The sequence below is a fragment of the Squalius cephalus genome, assembly GCF_949319135.1.
Source record: "Squalius cephalus genome assembly, chromosome: 21".
Classification (NCBI taxonomy): Eukaryota; Metazoa; Chordata; class Actinopteri; order Cypriniformes; family Leuciscidae; genus Squalius; species Squalius cephalus.
Genome location: NC_137142.1, coordinates 16875582 through 16896669, shown reverse-complemented (window position 1 = coordinate 16896669; position 21088 = coordinate 16875582). Strand labels below are relative to the sequence as shown.

At 37.4% G+C, this 21088-nt stretch overlaps 1 protein-coding gene across 4 annotated transcripts in view; it reads right to left on the bottom strand.

Annotated features, from left to right (window-relative positions):
• Window positions 1-17411, bottom strand: part of kif16bb (kinesin family member 16Bb) — a 37243-nt gene extending 19832 nt beyond the window's left edge. For 2 of the 4 annotated variants that reach the window (XM_079856264.1, XM_079856265.1), the window contains exons 1-12: window positions 17103-17411; window positions 16709-16778; window positions 16299-16400; window positions 15815-15931; window positions 14493-14590; window positions 11821-11930; window positions 11528-11670; window positions 10597-10765; window positions 10366-10488; window positions 9903-10078; window positions 9155-9220; window positions 8654-8713 (exon numbers count right to left, since the gene is read on the bottom strand). In XM_079856264.1, coding sequence (XP_079712390.1) covers window positions 8654-8713; window positions 9155-9220; window positions 9903-10078; window positions 10366-10488; window positions 10597-10765; window positions 11528-11670; window positions 11821-11930; window positions 14493-14590; window positions 15815-15931; window positions 16299-16400; window positions 16709-16778; window positions 17103-17149 — 1281 coding nt within the window. In that variant the 5' untranslated portion in view covers window positions 17150-17411. The remainder of the gene's footprint in view (window positions 1-8653; window positions 8714-9154; window positions 9221-9902; window positions 10079-10365; window positions 10489-10596; window positions 10766-11527; window positions 11671-11820; window positions 11931-14492; window positions 14591-15814; window positions 15932-16298; window positions 16401-16708; window positions 16779-17102) is intronic. The other 2 variants (XM_079856263.1, XM_079856262.1) reach the window with 2 other exon arrangements.
• Between the last annotated feature and the right edge of the window lie 3677 nt (window positions 17412-21088).

Below are 21088 nucleotides of genomic sequence, written 5' to 3'. Positions count from 1 at the left end.
TAAAATATATGGGTTGAGAGATCAAGAGAGGATAAGAACTGCAAAATGGTGCACCGACTATAAAAACGACAGAGAAAGAGAGAGGACAGGAAAAAGCAGGGGGTGGTATGGCAGTACAGATCTTAAATGTAGCCCCGCCCCTTTTCAGCACTGTGCTCATTGCGTTCGTTCTTCCGGTTTGTATTTCCACAACATGAAGGCAAGATTTTATAGCTTTAATTGTAAGCATTTTTTTTACAATGAAAACTATCCAGTGTTATTTTACATTTGATTGCTTACATTTGATTTCTGTAGTATTCTACCTGAATATACTGTTAGACCCTGTTGGTTATTTGTTCTTATTTTATTACCGACTGTTTACTTGTCTTTTTTTTTGTATATGTAGTTCAACGATTCAAATAAAGCTTCCCTGTGCTGTGTGTAAGCTATTACAACAAAATTATTAAGTCAAATGATAAATGATCCAAATATTATGCGATAACAAATTATCTGTATGGCAGTATATATGGCAGTTTTCCACGTGGTATCGAAAATGGTACCGAATATCGATATTTTTAAAGGTATCGTATCAAAGCTAGAAATTCCAGTATCGTGACAACACTACAGTCTACTGACATTATTATGACATCCGCTTCAAAAATTCCAATGCCCATGATAACTTTTGTTAACTACAAGTAAATCCACTTCACCAGCTAATTACTCTTCAACAGCGATGTCATAGAAAAATGCTGAGCTACCGCAAAAACAGACATTTAAACACAAAATCTGGTTTCTCTGGTGTATGAGGTCTACACACAAGGACGATAACAAGGAATGACTTGCATGAATAATGCTAACCCATGCAAAAACAGCTGTCATGATGCTAGGATACTGAGGTGCATTACCATGCAGTTGCTACGAAATAAGTTTTAGACGGTAGCTAAGTTGTTGCGATTGATGTTCTGGTGGAATTTAGATAGTAGCCAAGACTTTTCACAAATCTTTATTTTATTGTGGTCCCTAAATATGACTCAGATCCCTTCTTCAAATCTGAGATTTTCCCACCTGTTTTATAATCTGTTCACTAAGAAAAGTAACAACACAACTCTGTTCAACAAGCCACATGATCTGGGGTATCATTTATGTATGCATCACAAACGAGACGGGTTATGAGCTGAAGTTTAATACTCAGCATTAGCAGTCTGTTCAAATCCCTGACTACCCTGAATATGAGCAATATTCATATTGACACTTGCCTTGCCTTCACATAGACCGAGATACTAATATGTACTGAGGTGCATGTTGGCCAACTGCGGATTCACCAATGAAAGCTTATGTTCCTTTTTCTTTTCACGGCTTGATATGGTTCTCAGATTGATGTGACATCCACTGAAGAAACACTACATTATATATTCATTTTATCAGGTGGACATTCGCAGAACTCATTAAAGGAACGCTTAATTACTGCCATTTGTTGTTCCTGTCCATCCAATTTTATTATCTGAAGGCATTTCACACCTATCCAAGGCTGAAAAAAAAAAAAAAAAAAGAATGTGTTGCAATCACAACACCGCAATTAAAAGGTTGTTATGGATAATTAAGGGTGGATTTTAATAAACACTGAAAGTGATAAAGAAGCGAGAGGAAAAAATAATAATTCAGAGAAATAGGAAGGGTGGGAGGAGGACAGAAAGACATTTAAGTTAATATATAAATAAATACTCTTTCAGAGCCAAGATGAGAATAAGTGCTTGTGTTATTCTTGTGTTATTGTGTGTGTGTGTGTGTGTGTGTGTGGCTCCAGGGAGTTGATGCATCTTTTTTTTCTAAATGAAAACAAATGGCACAATCGACTGGAAGATAAACTGCCCCGGTTAGGCTGCTATATCTGTCATCAATCCTCCTATTCCCTTCAGTTCTGTATGAGCACTCCTAAATTAACAAATGCGACGAGGGCACATCACCTCGCCAGCTGCCGAAGACTGGGACAGCCACTGGACAGAAGAAAATTCCCTCCCTCACACACTCTCCCCTCACACTCACTTTCTTTCTCTCTGAGAGTCCACTATTCAACCACATCTCCTTATTAACCACTGTCCCCTCCCACCCCTGTAACCAATCTACAATGGCGCAGCTGCATAACTTTGCATTCCAAATCTGCCTCAAAAAGCGAATTAAGATTCTGTTTACGTTCCAGAGCCAGAGAATTGCCGTCACTCTCTAAAAGCATCAATTTACTCCTGCGAAGTAGCGAATCAACTCACATCAACAGAGTTAACCCTGAGCTTGCTGAAAGAGAGTGAACACTGAAATAGGGATTTTATGAGCTCAAATAAAACTACCATCTATTACAATATATAAAATCTCAAGATGAATAGATAGTCTATCCATCTATACTGATAGATCAACTCTCTGTCCAAGCTGCAACATATAAGCTGATGTAAAACTATTCTTAGTGGTGACCTTTCTGAAGAAAGTCTCACTTCTGGTTAAGTAAGGGATATTAACAGCTGGCCTTTTATTCTCAAATAACTCTTAATAGTTCATTTCAAAGGGATAAAAGTTTGATCAAAAAGATATCTGTGAAATGTGATGCCTTTTTATTCATCAAATGTAGAAGCAAGAATTCAAGAAGCAATTACGCTCATCAAAAGACAAGTGGAATAGCTTTAGCTAGTTCATTAAACACATTCAGAGGTCCAGACTGCTTGCACATCTTGTGTCCTTGCTGTTCGTTTGTCACATAGAGACAAGTATCCATCTTGTGGACACACATCACTTGTTTGCATGTCTGTTAGCATCCTGTTCATTCCGTTCATTACACCCTCTGAGACCACACCATGTGCTGTTAGCAAGCTAGCAACTGGAACCCCAACCGAACAGTGAAGAAAAGAATTACAACATGGCCATATTAATTAGATCACTGGATGCTCTGAGATTAATCCCGCCATATGTGACTAATCAAAATCTCTTAATTAAGGACCGTAGCATTTTCTTGCAATGAGCCTCAATGGTCTGGGCTTCTTGAATTAACTTGTTATATACCCCTGATTTGCACTAGTATTGAGATACACTTTTTTTTTTAAATCAATTTTTATTTTTGTTGAAGTTATAGTAATTTTGTGTAATGTTTTTGCCATTTATTAGCTTTTTTCAGTTTTAGTACATCAAGGTAAGATTACTTACTGCTGTTTAAGTTTTTTTTTTTTTTTCAGCTACTTACTTCAGTAACAAAAATGTTTTTTATCTATTGTTTTAGTTCTAATAACTATAATACTATAACCCTGACGCAAAGGATTTCTAGTTTCGGCCAGCTTTTCTATTGATTTCATGTACTATAAGGCAACATGCTCTGAAACACTTCATCAACCTTTGGCATGTGTTCAGAGGTCTTGCACTCACTAGAGACAGACCGCCAGCTTTCCTTTCTGCTTAGCACTCCCTGGTCAGGGTCACTATCAACATGAACAACAATTTGATTGACTGAGAGCTTTAGGAGATTAAAGTCATTTTGTAAATACAACACAGAGTTAGTTATATGGTGTAAACTGGACTTGTATTTTTTGTAGTTGGATCCCCATGAGACACAATCAACTTAAAGGACAGTTCATCAAACAATGAATATTCTGTCAATGTTACTTCTTTCCTCTGTGGAACAAAACAGAACATACTATGAAAAATGACTGAGGGTTTGTTTTTGGGTTTTTTTGTCCATAGAATGGAAGTCAATGAGGTTAAATGTTGTTTTGATGTCAATGCTCTTCAAAAAATCTTCTTCAAACATACTAACACTTTAATATTGGGTGAACTGTCCCTTTTAAATTTACATACAATATGATATCCAGTTATCCCCTAAACTGAATGTTTGTGTTTAATTTAAGCTTAGTTTTAGTTTCTTTTTAGATAAATATTTGGCATACTACAATATAATTTAGTCAGTGGCCATCCTATCCCCTTAATAACATGAACAAACCCACAAATCCACAAAAGGCATTTCGTTCACAGAAAGGATCCTTATTACATTGACGTATTTCCATGTCCATCACTCTGAGAACATACATTTGACCATTATGTACGGCCATTGTTCCAACTGTGCATATACACACGCTGGGTGGCCACTGCAGACATTAGAGTGATTGAGGAAGAGAAACCGCAAAGCACGGAATGCATAATCTCTGTTAATATTTCTTCACCAAGAGAAGCCATTTTAATCATCTGCTGCACAAACCCCCTCCCTTCACTCTGCCACATGTTGACTTCAACATCATTAAAGCAGTTTTTATGGTGGCTGGATGACATAGTAATCTAAATAGTTTGAAAATTAAATATAAACCACGGGTAGACTTTCTTCTGTTTATTTCATTGCTTCAAGTCCAAGTGGAGGAACAAGAAACATCAAAGTGCTACAGTGCCATCTTTTGGTTCAACCTTTTCACCTTGCATGTTCAAAAAGACACTGAACTGATTCAAATGAATGACATGTAATATGACAACATTTTCTAATACTTTAAAAACATACATTTATAAAATGTGTTACATCATATTGGGCAAGCATCACTATTTCAATTTCTCAAAGGGATTTGAACAAACCCTTAACCCTAGTACCCTAAGTACTAAACTTTGGCACATAGCTTGTCCTACTTGTGCTAAGGACATCAACAATACTTTATTTGAGAGAGGCATGTGACAATCTTAGTTGTCAAAAACATCTTATACACTTGCCCTAAAGAAGGGAGGGACCAGAATATCAGAGTCTCAATAACCTAGTAACCACACATTCAAAACAATCAGAACACCTCTGGACAAGAGCAACTCACATTTACTTCTTTTTTTTTAAATATAAATATACAAATTTGGTCACACTTTAGTTTAGGGTTTAATACTCACTATTAAAGCTACACAGTGTAATTTTTTAAGTTGATTCTTAGCAAAAAACACTTTGTTCTTTCAAAATTATATGTGCTCATTAATGTGTAATTACTTCTACCAACTAATCAAGTATTCTCGTAAGCGTAGAATCTGCCATTCAGAATACATACGAGCGAGTCGCTCGAATGGCGGAAGCCATGTTGCGCCTCCATCTTGAAAATACATTAGCCAAAGAGGGACATACCTGTAAATTCAAGCTTCGCCTTTCGTGTTTTTACACACAGTGGCACCGTGACGAATGCGAGGTGGAGATTACTCGCGGCAGATTTGAAATAATACGGCCACCGTAGGAGTTAAAGGTGAACTAAGTAACTTTTTTACCTTAACTGAACAGCTTCGGAGTCATTGGAATGGTTATATTACTTATTTTGGGTTGAATGGTGGTCGTTTCCCCTGGTGCCCGTGAGCGAAAAATACGCACTTGCAACTTTGGGCCGGCGGGCCGCCGCGTCAAGAAGTATCGCGTGATATCAGGTCTCGCGATGTAAACAATTGCTTTACGGCCAAAAGAAATCTGCTAAAATGCTGTCATTATTGCGCTCCCTCACGCTGTTCGAACCCGAATGAAGAAGATGTTTTAAAGAATGTCCCATCTGCTTTGATGTCATTGATCTACTAGCCTCTGGTGTCTGAGAATCGCCAACAAGTTTTTACAACAGTGTTGTCAAATATCTATTCCGAAGCTGTGGGGGGAGCTCTAGAGAGAAACCTGCGAGCAAAAAGCGAGAATACAGCGAAGAAATCCCGAAACTACTGAATGCTGCTTTAAAACGCCCTCGGAATGGGAGGGGTTAGAAAGTAATATTCAGTTGGTAGTCATATACAATTTCACCACTATAAGGGAGAAAAGTCGTACACAGTGTAGCTTTAACTATGACTTTTGCCTCAATAAACACCTAATTACTGCTTATTAATAGTTAGTAAGGTAGTTGTTGAGTTTAGTTATTGTGTAGGATTAAGAGATGTAGAATATGGTCATGCAGAATAAGGCATTAATATGTGCTTTATAAGTAACAATAAACAGCCAATATCCCAGTAATATGCATGCTAATATGCAACTAGTTAATAGTGGAATTGGACCCTGAAGTGTTATCAAAAATACTATTTGAATCTTAATTGATCTTGATACTTTAATATTATGTATTGTTCATTTACTTGTGTTTTATTGTCTGCCACTAATATAATACGACATTCACACAAGACAACAGATGCTTAATATGCAATCGCTTGCCATTGCAAGGAAAAAATAACAGCCATAAACAGCCATCTGCCTTTTGGAGTTCGCAAAACCGCGTTGCATTGTTAAATCTTCTGTTTCTCAGTCAACCTCAGAGGCGGACCAAAATAAAAATGAGCTTTGAGACTTGTGCCTTTGTTCGTCTCTTTGTGGGCTGTCTCTTTCTCACTACAACACTTTCCCATCAAAAAAGATGCCAAAGCACTTGAAAAAGGTGGCGAAGAATAAGCAGTTGAGAGGCGAAGACGCTCATTATGTTGGGGTTTTGAGAAAACAGCCCTGGCGAAGTGCTATTTGAAGTAATTATCTGCAATTAAATTCAGCTGATGCATCAACGGCTCATCCCCATGCTGTTAGGTGGCTTGACGAGGCCAGGATATTTCCTCAACTTTCTGTCACCCCCAACACGTGCACACTGAATTCGATTGGATAAAAGCAGGATGGTCAGAGAGGCAGTTGGCATGCTGGCATGGCAGGAAGTGAGTAATAGCTAAATAGAGGTCTGGGCTATTTGGCCCTTTGTGGCTCGTGTCTTTCTGCCTGGACTGGAGCAGATGAGCAGCTAAAAGCTCTGAGAGTATGCGTGACCATCTGCCATCTCCGTTTTGCTCTCCGCTTCATAGATTTGGGTGTGTATGTGTGGAAATGAGACAGGGAGGGAGGTGATGTGACGCAAAAGACAAAAAAATGAGAGAGAAAAAACGAAAGCATATCTCGCCTCCTTCATCACAGACTATTTCCCCATTTCCCTATCCGCTTTCACAAACATTTACGTGCAGGAGCAAGACCGAGGTAATAGTCTCTCATACCAATGAGCTTATGCTGTGGCATTCTGACAGTTCCAGCTTGTGGCCTGAAATTGACCCCAGACTCCTGCTACAGTCTGAAAACCTCCATTTACAACACCACAGGCTGCTACACAGAGCACCATCAAACACAACCGGCCGAAGGCATAAACGTTGCAAAACCACTGCGCTTCTCAAGCGCAACACTGCCACCTGTCGGAGGGAAATCTATCAGCTGCTGTTAAGTGTGTTATTTTTTAGAAGAAGCAAACTGTTTATTTCCACACAACCAGGGCCAGTTACGTTTCCACAACTTTTGACATATACAGCGCCATGAGTCTATTACAAGACAATCCCACTGGAGCAACCTGGGGTTAAGTGCTTTGTTCAAGGGCAAGGTGGTAATAACTTCTCACGGGGATCGACCCATCAAACCTTCCCAAACCACATATCACATCATCATCAAAACACTATTTTACCAGAGGAAAAAAACAGATCAGTGGCACATGATTTGTTTAGGTGTACAAAGGTGAAATGGTTTAATTACTGCTTATGCAACTGTTTATGGTAATATTATATGGAGGAGTTTTTATACTAAAGGAGAATCTACTTTTCCAGCCCGCACTGTGAATGATTACTCAGTTTATTAAATAAAAGCATGAAAACTTTGAGTGTCATTAGTTTTTAGCAGATTATTATAAGATCATATCAGATTTTATGGAGGAATCAAAATAATTTGAAAGGGTTCACAAACTAATTCTTACAGTTTATATAAAGGCATTTTTGATAGATAAGACACTATGGTCCTAAGTCATGGTAAACTCCATAGTTCAAGGTGAAGCTGAACGACATCAATGTATACGACTGCACAATACAACACATTAAATAGGCTAAACTTCTATATTGTCATTCACATCATATTAAATAGTGCATCTACCCTGAATGAGTTCTAAGAACTAGAGATGACATTTTCCTGACTGAAAGCCTACATTCCTGTAGGAGCACTACCTCTCTTAAATGTGCTACAAGCTCAAACCAGCAGCAGAATATTTAAATGTCAAATAAACCAAGGAATTACAGACTATTTGACCCATATTCGCTGCACAGTTGAAAAGACACAAGGTATAAGATAAAGAAAAACTCTGCTATCAGGAATTAGAAATCTATGTGTGTGTGGCAGAGAAGGAGGTTATTTAGGTGACTAACCAGCAATGTCTTCCTCTCTATTTAGCAGCACATGGAGCTAGAGTGACGCACAGAGCTAAAGTGATATTGTTTTTCCTCCTCACAAGCAGACTACTTCACTGACTGCCACAGTTTACACAGAAGGGTGCAGAGAAGAGGAGACTGGATTCACTGCAATCTTTCTCAGATCACTGTGGATGAACAAATTAGATATAGAGGTAGAATTGATGCTGTGCTCTTGCAACTACGGGGGATTCTGAGTAAGAAGCAAACAAGCTGTGAGAGCTGAGTAACATCAAATTATAACACCTGTTCGACTGCAGGTATATATTTTACATTTTTATGGTGTATATGCACATTTAAAAAAAAATTGAATACAGGAAGGTGAGTAATTAGGAAAATAATTCGGGTGAACAATCCTGATAACCCCGACACTCACTGGGATATGACAATTAATTTCACCACCATTTCCTGAAATTCATGTTTGAAAGGAAAATGTAAAGGTATATTAAGTCATAAGTGTATGCAAGATACCAACCCTAAGAATATTATGGATTTCTTTCCAACGACTAGCCCACTGTTTTGTCAGCTCCTGAACCTGAGAAAGAAAAGAGAGATACTTTGGATTATTTCTATAAGAGAAAATACAGATACAGAAAAAATAAAATGCTTATTGTGCAGCTGCCACATTCTTTCATCACAATAAATGGGACAGAAAACAGCATTCTGAGTGTTGGGATAAATACAGCACTCTAAAATCCCAGTTGCAAGTCATGCATATTTACATCCAAACCTAAGAGGAAGACTAAAGTGCAGCATAACATAAAATTAAAATAAAAACAACAATGCTGCTGCTGACCTCCTCTAGCATAAAGGCTTTAATTATCTCCCTAAATCAGCATGCATCATACTTAAACAGCCATGAGCGGTGGGGAAATCAAGGAGTGATCGGCTGCTGTGCTCGGTTTTACCCAACTTTTAATCACCAGAAGATCTGCTCAAGTAGTCTGAGGATGTGCAGTGAAATTGAGACACTTACTCTGGCTTCTTCCTGATGAAGCCTCTCCTCCACACTCGACCCTAAAGGCTGCTCAAATGACACCATCTGTAAGGAGGAAGACTGAAGTATTTAAGTCATGTGACCACTGAGAAACAAAACAAAGGCTGTACAAAAGTAGGTACTTCTGTGTATGTGCCAGTATTACATTTTAATACTGCATAAAACGTCTGTGCAACTTTCCATACCATAAAAGGCTGTGAGCAATATTATCCCAAAAAGCATGCAGACTTTGCAACAGTATGTAGTCCAGGCCATTTTGACATTATAATTTCAGTGATATGATTTGGGAGGCACTAATCCTTCCAGAGGAAAAAGATATTGCTTAAAGTTTGCTTTCATAGCTCAGGAGAATGTGTTAAATTAATTAGGTAAAACTGATCTCTTAAAATTGCTTAGGATAAAGAAAAATAAACAAAAACAATTACTCGTTGATAAATTCAAAAGGTACATACTGAAATCTCTAACTTTTGTCAAAATCTGAGTAAAGTTTGAGCCATCATTCAAAAACTCAAGAAGAGACTAAGACCCTACTCTGTCTTATGAGAGATATGAGAAGCTGGAGACTCCATCTCGTTGCAGTCTAAGAGAAACAGAGATATTGAAGAGATCTCAATTCTGATTTTTTAATTTCTTTAAGCTAATCTTGGATTACCATTTAATACTGATAATATACTAATTGAAATTCAGCCTGTGATGTCTGAGGAGGATGAAGTCGAACTTAAATCACCTGATTTCCTGCAGACAGCAGCGCTTTCAGACGGGCAATCTCAGCTCGCAGCTCTCTGATAATCTTTACATTGCTGTCCTCATTCACAGTGGGCTTGTTTAAAATGTTCTTGGCACGGCTGGCATAACGAAGAGTGTTCAAAGTTTCGCTGTAGTTCACGTCAGCAGGTGAGATGGCTAGAGTGACAAAAAAGATATAAGGAAATTAATCCTTAATACATAATCAAGGTGAGATTAGCTCAAATCTCCTTGCAATGGAATGTTAATTTCAATCTGCCACTTTTTCTAATGGCTTTTTTCGTGGATTTTTAGAGCTTAACAGCCAAAACTTCCCTTTTGTTGTATGGAAAAGAGCAGCATGAACGTTTCGCAAAATAAATTGCATAACAAAATCTTGCGTGTTTGGAGAAGCTTGATGGTGCGTAGAACTATGACCACAGTGATACGTGTGACCTCTGACATACTGGCTATCATGATGGTTTTGGAGTTCCCACCAAGACTGTCCTTTAGGAGCCAGGTAAGCGCAGAGTCTCGATATGGAACAAAGTTTTGTTTCCTTTTTATTCCACCACCAATGGACAGATCAGCTGTGACAACAGAAATAACAAAGAATATCCACTGAACAACCTCATAAACATGTCAGTCAGAGTGCTTGAAACTTTAAGCTGATACGTATTCTTTGATTGTTGGTTTACCTAAAGTGGAAATGACGATGCCCAGAGTAACCAGAGATCTATTGATGTTGGCGCCTTCCTTCAACCTAATGCCAGTAGCCTGTGTGGCATCAGCTCTTTCACTTCCTGCTAGGTCAACCAGGTGTACCTTACTCACCGTCTCACACGGTAACTCTGCATCAAACATGGCCTATAAGGACATATTATGGTAGACGATAGTCAGATATTTCTCAGTCCGAAATTCATAACGTAGAACCATAATGCAACAGGGAAAAGAAACAAGCTAAAACACTTGATTGAACACAGGAAAGTAAGATTGGAAATGCTTAATGCTGCATGACATCCTATCCCCTGAAGGTTCTGAAATTATTATGAATTTATTAAAAGAGCTGGATTATAACCAACAGAGCCAACTTATAACCAACAGAACCCTGTTGAGTTTAAAATAGAAGTCTCATAACATGGAAAAACTAAGAAGACACACAGAATATTGACAAAATATAGAGAAAAAAATGGAGCAGCATACTATCATACTACTCTATATCCAGTGTGATAGATAAACTGGAAGGAATATCAATCTGTTAAAATGAAAACAGAATAAAAAATAAAAATATCTATTTTCAGATCACATAGAAGCCACTCAAAACATCAAATACATTTCTTGTGGAATAATGCCTACTGATTAACTTTTCCTGATTATAAATAGCCATCTATTATTTAATATATGAAATACTGTCCAAAAAGCAGTAATCTAGTATTCCAAAACATAGCCATTGACACATTAACATCTGTGTATCATTACCCAGACCTCCCCAACATACACAGAAAATGTAGAAAGCTCAGTGGATAATACAAACAGGGAGATGATAACTTCAAGCTGCGAAGGCTATCTGCACAAATGTACAAACAAAGAGGCAGATGGCATTCAGCAGAGGGTAAATGGACTTGTGACCTTGATGAAGCGAATGGTGAAGATAGCGTGGGATCGGCTGCTGACATGGTTCATGCCTGTGCTGGCAGTGGCACGCCTCCTGTTGCCCTCGTGTATTAGCTGGCCAACCTCAGTATAGCTCTGCACATGGTGTCTGGAGAGGGCTAGACATATACAGGACACAAGAGAAACATAAACAACTGTTTTTACTGGATTTCTGATAACGTTGTTTAAGCAATCAGTAAAGTAACATTAAAAAGTGAGCCAGTTTTCAATCATCATGATGTGAGGTGTTGTTTCTGAAGTCATTTTACCCTCCACATATGCTCCATCTTTAGGATGTTCTCTTACTCTCAGCTCACAGCCTTGTGTCTCTGTGCTGGGAAGGAGGTCTCGAACTCGCTCATTGTAGATTTCAAAGTAGCTGGAAGCACAAAGCATCAAAGACAAGAACAAAGCAGTGATAGATTGCTCTTGAAACATTAGCTCCTATTTTAGGATATAATGAGATGAAATTTTGCTGCCACAAAAACTTCAACAGTGACTCAGTCTAGATTAGTCTGGTTTTAAATGAGCCACATTCCAGCAGTTTTGCTAAATACCACTGGTTTAGTTTATATTTTGGTTTAATAGCTCATTTGCTAGCTTATTAAATTTCCTTTGTTTTGACTAAATCACTCGTGAAGCAATTGCCTGGAAAACTCAAATCAATTACCTGCCGCTGTTTGAATCTCATTGTACATGAATAAAATTATCGAAAATGCTGGCTTGATGGAACACAGCGACTTGACAAGGAATTAGAGGCTACACATTTTCCCTAAATCTGAATAAGCTCTGTTGTTATATACTGCTGCATATTACAGCAATCGTGTGGGTGAGGGGGAGAAAGTCTCGCCAGTCAGAAAAGAAATAAAACCCCAAAAGACGATAAACCTATTTCGAGCTGTCTGAGAAATGTGAATGTTTAAACAGGCTCCTGAAATGAAAGACAGATTGGTCCCTCTTCATCTCCTAATGAAGCTGGAGGGAGAGAGAGAGAGACAGTATCAGTTCGAGCTCAGTACAAACCAACAGTGAACTAATTAAAATGTGACAGTCAGACATTTTGAATGCCTCTACTGCTAGAACCGTCCCCTGTGAATGAGCACTGTTTAAAGGAGGGAATCCAGGTAGTTAAACTACAAAAACCTCTTTAGACACTACAGTCGCATGCAAGAGAAGCCATGGGTAAAGTATCAACCAGGTTTTTTTTCAATTGATAAAGACAGGTCTCACTCAGGGGTGTGACTGGGCTATTGGGTTTCAGTAACCGATATTTATTTTTTCTACTGCAGCAATCCTAACTGCAATGGCAATCAATTTAATACACAATAACTGTAATTTAAGACATCATTTATACCACAAGCAAAAGACATGACTCAGTAGCTTCCTTTATTAAACTTATTACACATCCAGAAGTCTGCACAAGCAAAGAGCTTCCATTGAAATGTACTGTAGATGAAAACAGTCAATATTTTGCAACATGCAACAGAAAATATGGCCTCTGGGATACTACATAGCTGAATAAATTTCATTATGGACTTTATTAGCTCTAACCTACTAACCTACTGCCAATTTAACAGACCAACACTGCTGTTTAATAGTTTTGAGTCTGAACATTTTGTCTTTTTTAAAAGAAATGAACACTTTTATCCATCAAGGGGAAAAAAAAGTGACATTTATAATTTTACAAATTTCTATTACAAATAAATCCTTGCTGTCCTTTTGAACTTCTTATTCACCAACAAATCCTGAAAAGAAGTATCACGTTTTCATTAAAAATATCAAGTAATCAACATTGATAATAATAAGAAATGTTCTTCAAGCACCAAATCAGCATTTCAGAATCATTTCTGATGGATCAAGTGACACTGAAGACTGGAGTAATAGCTGCTGAAAATTCCATTTTAAAATAGAATTAAAATAGAAAAGTATATTGTGTTAAAAATATATTGTGGTCAAATTTTAGATGTCCAAATCTTAGAGGTTTTTAGAGGTCCAATTCTCACTACTAACTAACTATTAACTACAACTTTCTAATTACTGCTTATTAATAGTTAAGTTAATTAAGGTAGTTGTTGAGTTTAGGTATTGTGTAGGATTAAGAGATGTAGAATATAATCATGCAAAATAAGGCATTAATATGTGCTTTATAAGTATTAATAAACAGCCAATATTTTATCTAGTAATATGCATGCTAATAAGCAACTAATTAATAGTAAGAATTGGACCCTAAACTAACGTGTTACCAATATTGTAATATAATATTTCACAATATTACTGTTTTTACTGTATTTATTTACTGTTTGTACATTTATATTAACCTTACCAACCCCAAATTTTTTAACAGCAGTGAATAAACATGTTCAGTGTGTAATTGAACTGTGACAGCCAGTATATCTATGATGTTTAAAATAACATGTATTAGGTCTAGTCTAGGGACGTGACGTTGAGGAAATTTTCCCACCGGTTAATCGACGTGTGACAACAAGGTGATGCAACACCGGTTATATTACTTGCCCACAGCAAGCCTAGTCTAGTCACACCCCTGGTCTCACTTTCTGTCTCTCTCATCTCTCTCATCTAATCTACCGCGTGGGCTGTTATCAAGACGCCACTATGATAACTGCTTGAGGCGGAAGCAGACAGAGGCTGAACACTGACCTTCCTGATCATCTGGTCGTAATTAGAGTCCTGCTATCTTACAATGCCCATAAGAAAGGACAAGCTGCCAGAATGAACACACTGTAATCTGTCTGTCCTTCTCCCTGGGATTTTGATGGGTTCATTATCCTACAATAAACCACCATGGAGTAAATGATGGCCGTTGACAACTGTGGTCATGTATGTAGGTCTCGACACGTCGGAATTACTTATGTTACTCACTTCTTTGGCACTATTCCCGCAGCAATGGTTATGCCATTACCAAGAAATATTGCGCTCATACCTGACCTCCATGTGAAATGATGCCTTATCTCTTTGCAACACTCCGCTGATGTGGTGGAACAGCCCCTCACAGATCCGTGGAATCAGTCCATAATCACCCTGAAAGAAGGAAATTAGAAAATTCAGCTCAGTTAGCTGTTAAATGTAGTCAGGTGGTTGAGGAAATAGACTGAAAGATATCGCAGGTTTGAACCCCATAAGGGATAACCCATGTGTTATGAAGAATGTTCATATATTTTGAAGAATGTTTCAACAGCTTTTGTCCATTCAATGCATTTTGGACCCCAGTGACTTTCATTGTATGGACAAAGAAAATGTCAAAATATCTTCTTTTGAGTTTCACAGAAGAAAGAAAGCCATAGAAGTCAAGAATGGCATATGGGTGAGTAAATGAAAACTCCTGGAAAACTATTTTATCAGGCAAGACACCGTCTTTGAAATAAATAAATAAATAAATGTGTGAGCTAAATGTGGTTAGGTTGCACATGTATTGAAAAAGATATATATTCTAAAAACAGCATGGAACATATACACTGGCCAATATAATGTCAATAAACCAAATAAGCTGCGAAGACAGCGCTAAGCTTGACCAAGGGCAGAAATAATAAGTATTGTTAGAATGTACATTAGACATTTAGTACAATTTAAGAAGGACAAGCAATGACGTGACATTGTGCAATAAAAACCTGGAGTAAAAAGAATCATGTGAAAGTGAAGCATGTGATTTATGTGGCATTAATGTAACTTATTGTCTACAGTTTTGTAAATTAAGCTAGAATAGGTGAAATAATTCCAACATCATCATCTTTAAAAGATAAAAAAAAATCTAATATTATAGCATAACACAAATTTTAGGACAAAGAATTGATGCTTTTGCCCTTCAGACGTCCACACAGTTTGATTTCAGCTCTCTTTCTCGACTATTTCTTCAATCTGCACTTTTCAACAGCGCTCTGAATAAATAAGAACTCCATAAAGTCTCCACACTATTTTCCCCTCTGATCTGCAAAGGCGGCTTTTAATTACTACCCACAACAAAGAGGGGATATCAGACAGAATAGAATAATTATCATCAGTACAAATCTGAACGAGTCTCTCGGACGACAGACCGATACCCATTATAATTATGTGTTCTTCATATGCTGCCCTTTTCACATTTTCTGATTACTCATGACAAGCATGCAGTGAAATAGAGGCTCTGCAGCCACTGGAGTAGTGTGTGCATCTGCCATCTTCTGAAGAGCGAGAGTGTGTTATTAGCTGTGATTTGTAGGTTTTGAAATTACACTTGAGAGGGAGACAGTAATGAGATGTGAAGCTTACGGCGTTGCCCATCATGGTGTAGGACTTTCCTGAGCCTGTCTGGCCGTAAGCAAAAACGCATGCATTGTAGCCCTCAAAAGCAGCTTGCAGGACATCGGTACCAAGATCTTTGAATATCTGAAATGACAAATGAGCTACAGAGTTACTATTTGTAGCACGTATTCTTGGAATCTCTATCTGCTATAAAAAAAAAAAAAAACAATAATAATTTGGGATTTTTATTCACTGACGAGATCTTACTGGTTTCAAAGCCTGTGGTTACAGCTCAGCTAGTATATGTACAATAGCAGATCAGATATTATCAAAAACATTATCAAAGTTAGGCATTTATATTGTTCATGCTTCCACTTGAAATGAATGACACTGAAAAACAGACCTTGACATCTACAGTAAACGACTCGTAAAAACAGCTAGTTCTATGGGCGCTGGAACACTTCTATGATTATTACTACTGGTCACATGACAATTGCAGTGGAGTTTGTACCTTTTCTTGGGTCACAAAGTTTGGACTTGTGCTGTTCATTGAATCATAAGAGAAATCATATGAGAAAGACTTTCCTCTCTCTCCAAACGGTTCTCCAGTCTCCTACAAAGCATAAAACACTTGCTGACCTGCTGCAACTAGTGTCAATAAAAGGTGATATTTGGACATTACAATTAATTTGACCCTAATTAGGACATTTCTAACACATACATTGTGTTGTTCATTTATGCCAAATAGTTTAATAATAATCTCTACAATAGCTAAACCATAATTATAGGCCTAGAGTAGAATATTTAAAAAAATATTATACATTTTAAACAGGTATAGGTAAGATTGATTTTTGACACTGGTTAATTTTGTAACCAATGCACATAAACAAACATATGTTAAATATCAACTGAATGAGATACCTTTGTGTTAAGGACAGAGATTTTATGTCCATTCACATGTATAATGACTTTGGCTGAAAGGTCCTTCTCCCTGAGAGAGGAAGATAAACAGACGGATAGACAAATATGAAAATATTATTGTCAAAACAGCAAACCTTGTATGATATCAAATAATAATAAAGTGAGACATGCTCTCTAATGGAAAACAGTTTATTGAGAGAGATTTATTAAATAGACACATGAATACTTGTGCAGTTTTGTCAGACGCGTTTAATCGTCTAAAACATAATGATTAGTTGCCATGTTGTGCCAGTAAGTTAAATGAAATCTGTACGTTAGATACCAGACCAACGTTTATAATGTTATCTAATACAGTATAGCTTATGTTGATTTTGAGCATTCGGACAGGACTAACCTTTGGCTCAAAGGACGGACCCGCACCGCCACACGCACAGACGCCATGGGTCATCGGTGACAGGACACTTTACCTGCTTCACGAGTATTATATCATAACTGTGTGCTTCCCTAGACACCTAGGCTACCTGTTAGCGCAGGCAGGTAACACCTACTGTAGAGTTCGACTGTAACTTACTCATTTCTCTCCACTTCAACAGGTAACGTAGCCTACTGTATCTACCAGAGATAAGAATATAAACTTTAAGCAAAATAGGTTTGTTGCTGGCAGACTCACAAGTTCAGTGAGGGTTTATCTCATGAATAATATACTGACAAAAGTTAACATTGTTTGGTAACCAATGCCAAATACTTTCCTAATGAATATGAATTGTGTTATGGTGCTAAACGTCCAACGATTGGCTGATGAATTCTGTCACGTCCTTTGAAAACCTATCACTGAACAGGAATGGCTCATGAATATTTAGAGACTTCACAGCGGTACATGCAGTGCAAAACCGTTATGAAAAATGTGATGACTTTCAATTCCTTTTTTACATCTGTGTTGGGTAGATAAAAGAAAAGATAATCCCCCCCCCAAAATATAGAATTTATAATCATTGTAGAACCACTACAATTTTAATTAATACCTGTTTACCTGCTGTACCTGAGCCCTGGAGATTATAGGTGACTGCAGCATTTCCGGGTACAATCTAAGAAATTGGACTGTACCATTTTATTCAGAAAAAGGGCCCCTCATTCACCTGTTCACGTCTATGTATAAGTGTATCAGTTTTGTTAGGGTTACAGTTGAATGTTAAGTTAGTGTATTAGTTTTGTTAGGGTTACAGTTGTATGTTAAGTTAATATATTATTGTGAAGTTTGTTTTTAGCTTTTATTATTGAACGACACTTCGATATTATTATTATTATTACTTTTGTTTCGGTGGTTTAAACAGGTGAAGTTCATGTCCTGTAGATGGCAGTATTTCTCCAGTTATAAGAGGAAGGCACATACTTGCATACACCAGCAAAACCTGAGGTCTAATTGTACTCTAGCTCATATTTTCTTTACTGTCTATTATATGCATTTACATAACTGCTACAGCACTGTAAATGGCTACATCTAAAAGAACTGGCCCTATAGTTGAACTTACTTTCTATTACTTAGCTATAGCTAAGGTAGCCTACACACACACACACACATACACATACACATACACACACACACACATACATAATAAAAGACAACATATGACAACTGCAATATCCTCTGTAATGACATTGCATGACACAGGAGAGCTACAGGCTGTTTCACTGTCACACACTGCTGCTAACCATTTCTCATTTCATAGATAATAATCTTAATTAATGTTTATGAAAGTTTATAAAAGATCACTCACTAACAAATCATATTTTTGATGGGTGAAGGTTCAATAAAAATTGCTTTAGAATTTTTTGAGTGATGTTGAGGAGCTATGGATGGTTTTGTAGTGATTTGGTAGTTTGTGAGTGTGCCTAAATTGGCAGAGATCAGTGTAGGTCCAATATCTATCCTGTTTTGTATTCGCAACGCGTCACATTGACGCAGGCCTTCTGGTTTGTTTGAGAGACAAGTCCATGTTGGGGATGCTTTGTTTATCCTTAGATATTTTGTTCTACTTTCTTCTCCAATCATCACAGAAGAATGAAAGGGAAGGAAGTTGTCAGTCACTGATCACATGGTGCACAGACTCGCCTTCTTCCTAGTGTCAGATGAAGCATTTCCTCTGCTTTTCCCACCACATCAGATCACAGCGGAAATAGTTCCTCACAGCCACTGAGAGAAGCTCCAGACCATGAAGTACAATCTGCCGATTTAGCAAGGCATGATTCATTTTTGAAAGGTATTATTGCCGAACATTTTTTTTACAAAAACTTCAAGAGACAAGTCCGCCAATTGAATTCATGAGCCCCAGGATAGTTTTTATGGATGGTCCCATTCCAGGCCTCTTTCATCACAATTCTCAAGACACATTCCTGATTGTCCTCCCCTGATGGTCCAGAGGTCCTGAGAATAGTCACACAGATATCTGTTCTGGTTATATGAGGAATGTTTGAACACTTCAAGCTGGATGAGAGATTGGAGATTGAGGTCTGGACTAATTCAGTAGTCTATAGAGTTAATAACTGGAGACTTGAGCCACACCAATGACTTGAGACACCAGTGTCTGATGTCAAATAAAGTTTTTCACACAAGATCCCAGCTAGCGAGAAAGACAATATTGCCAGTCTGTTAAATTGTCTCAACTGAAAATGTTTAACCTATACGTTCTTTTCATTCATCTGAAGTTGGAAGCAGAGGACTTTTACCATCTGAACTGAACTGGTAAAGGTTTTGTTTTCATTTTGAGAGTGTAAACATGGTGCTATAGTTAAAACTTTAATCTATTAAATCTAAGAAGACACTATGCCTTGATTTTTTGACGAAAGCCAAAAAAAAAAAAAAAAACAGCAAACAAATAAAACAATAAAAATATCTTAAACTTAATCCTGGTAAATTAGGTTGGCAAAAAAGCGTTCAGCTATTCCTTTTTTACTGTATCAAGTGCTGCCAGAACAAACAAGCTTTGTACCATCAACTCACTTACTCCAAGAAACTTAAAACAGCTCTTTTTTTTCTCTCTCTCTCTTTCATAAGTTGAACATAATGTTTAAGTCTCCAGCCTTATATACACTACTGCACTAATTGAACTAGGGTGTTAGCCAACTCAAATATCATTAAGAGAACAGATGATTAAAAGAAAGTACTTGTTAGCTGGCAAATGTATAACCATCTGGATGCAATACTTGGAAGAAAATGTAGAAACCCTTCCCCTTATAATCATTGAGAGTATGTTAATATACGTGTTTCAAAATATTATTTATATATATACTGTATATATACACACATATATATATAAAAAAAACAGTTCTGATACTTTTGCAGAAAGTCTTTGGTAGCCAGATATTGAACATCAGAGAGTGGTGAAATTAAGTGCTATTACTTCAATTGTTTCCAAATGTAAAGGTCAACCTCAACTCATTTAAAAAATGTAGCAATGAATAGAAATGTTAGCACAGCTACTCATGAAATAAATACATGGACATGAAATATTGATTTTGGTTGAAATTATTTTATAATTTTAACTGTATATTATCATATATTATCCATTTGGAAACAAGAGAAGATCAATCTCATGAGAAAACGGAACTATGTTACGAGGTGGCCATTTCGTATGAATTTGTATGGAAATGTGATTATTATAATAAGTGAAGTTCACAACGTAATTTCGGGAGGAGCGAACCCATCTAATCTTTCGATGAACTGCCAGAGCATATAAGCAGCCGCTCACCTTGTCCCGGCATCAGCTGTTTTGGCATCCCTCCACCTCCCCAACTCCACCAACATAATTTAGTCATCTTGCTACCACTCATCTTCCAAGCATTAGTAGTCCCACTGGGGGGTATATCTAAGCTTGAGTTGAAGCTGCTTCCTCGAGCCCCTCCATTGCGGAAAGCAAGCCAAATACGCTTAACCTTATTAGCTTAAAGATTATATGGGCATAGGAACTCGTGAAACATAAGTATGAAGATCCACCCCTAACCCTATCCCTAAACCTAGCCATCAGTGGGGCAGAAGCAGATCATACAAAACATACAAATGAGATACAAATTCACACGAATTAGCCCCAAATTTGCCAAAACGTAAAATAGTTGTGAGGTGCCATAAGAATATGTTGATTTAAACTACTTTGTTCCATTTTAGATGTTATTATTGTGTCAGAGTTACACATTTATTAAGTCTTGGTTTTGTTTCATCACTTGTAAAGCACTGCCATTCTTTAAAGGTATAGCGGAGGATTTTCCCGAATTTTAGAAAAGATCCGCCCTCTCCACTTTTTGAAAAAATGCACATGCGCAACACTCTACCTGCTCCCGAGAGGGAACGCCTATTAAACGTATGCACGAGCTAATCATAGCTTACAT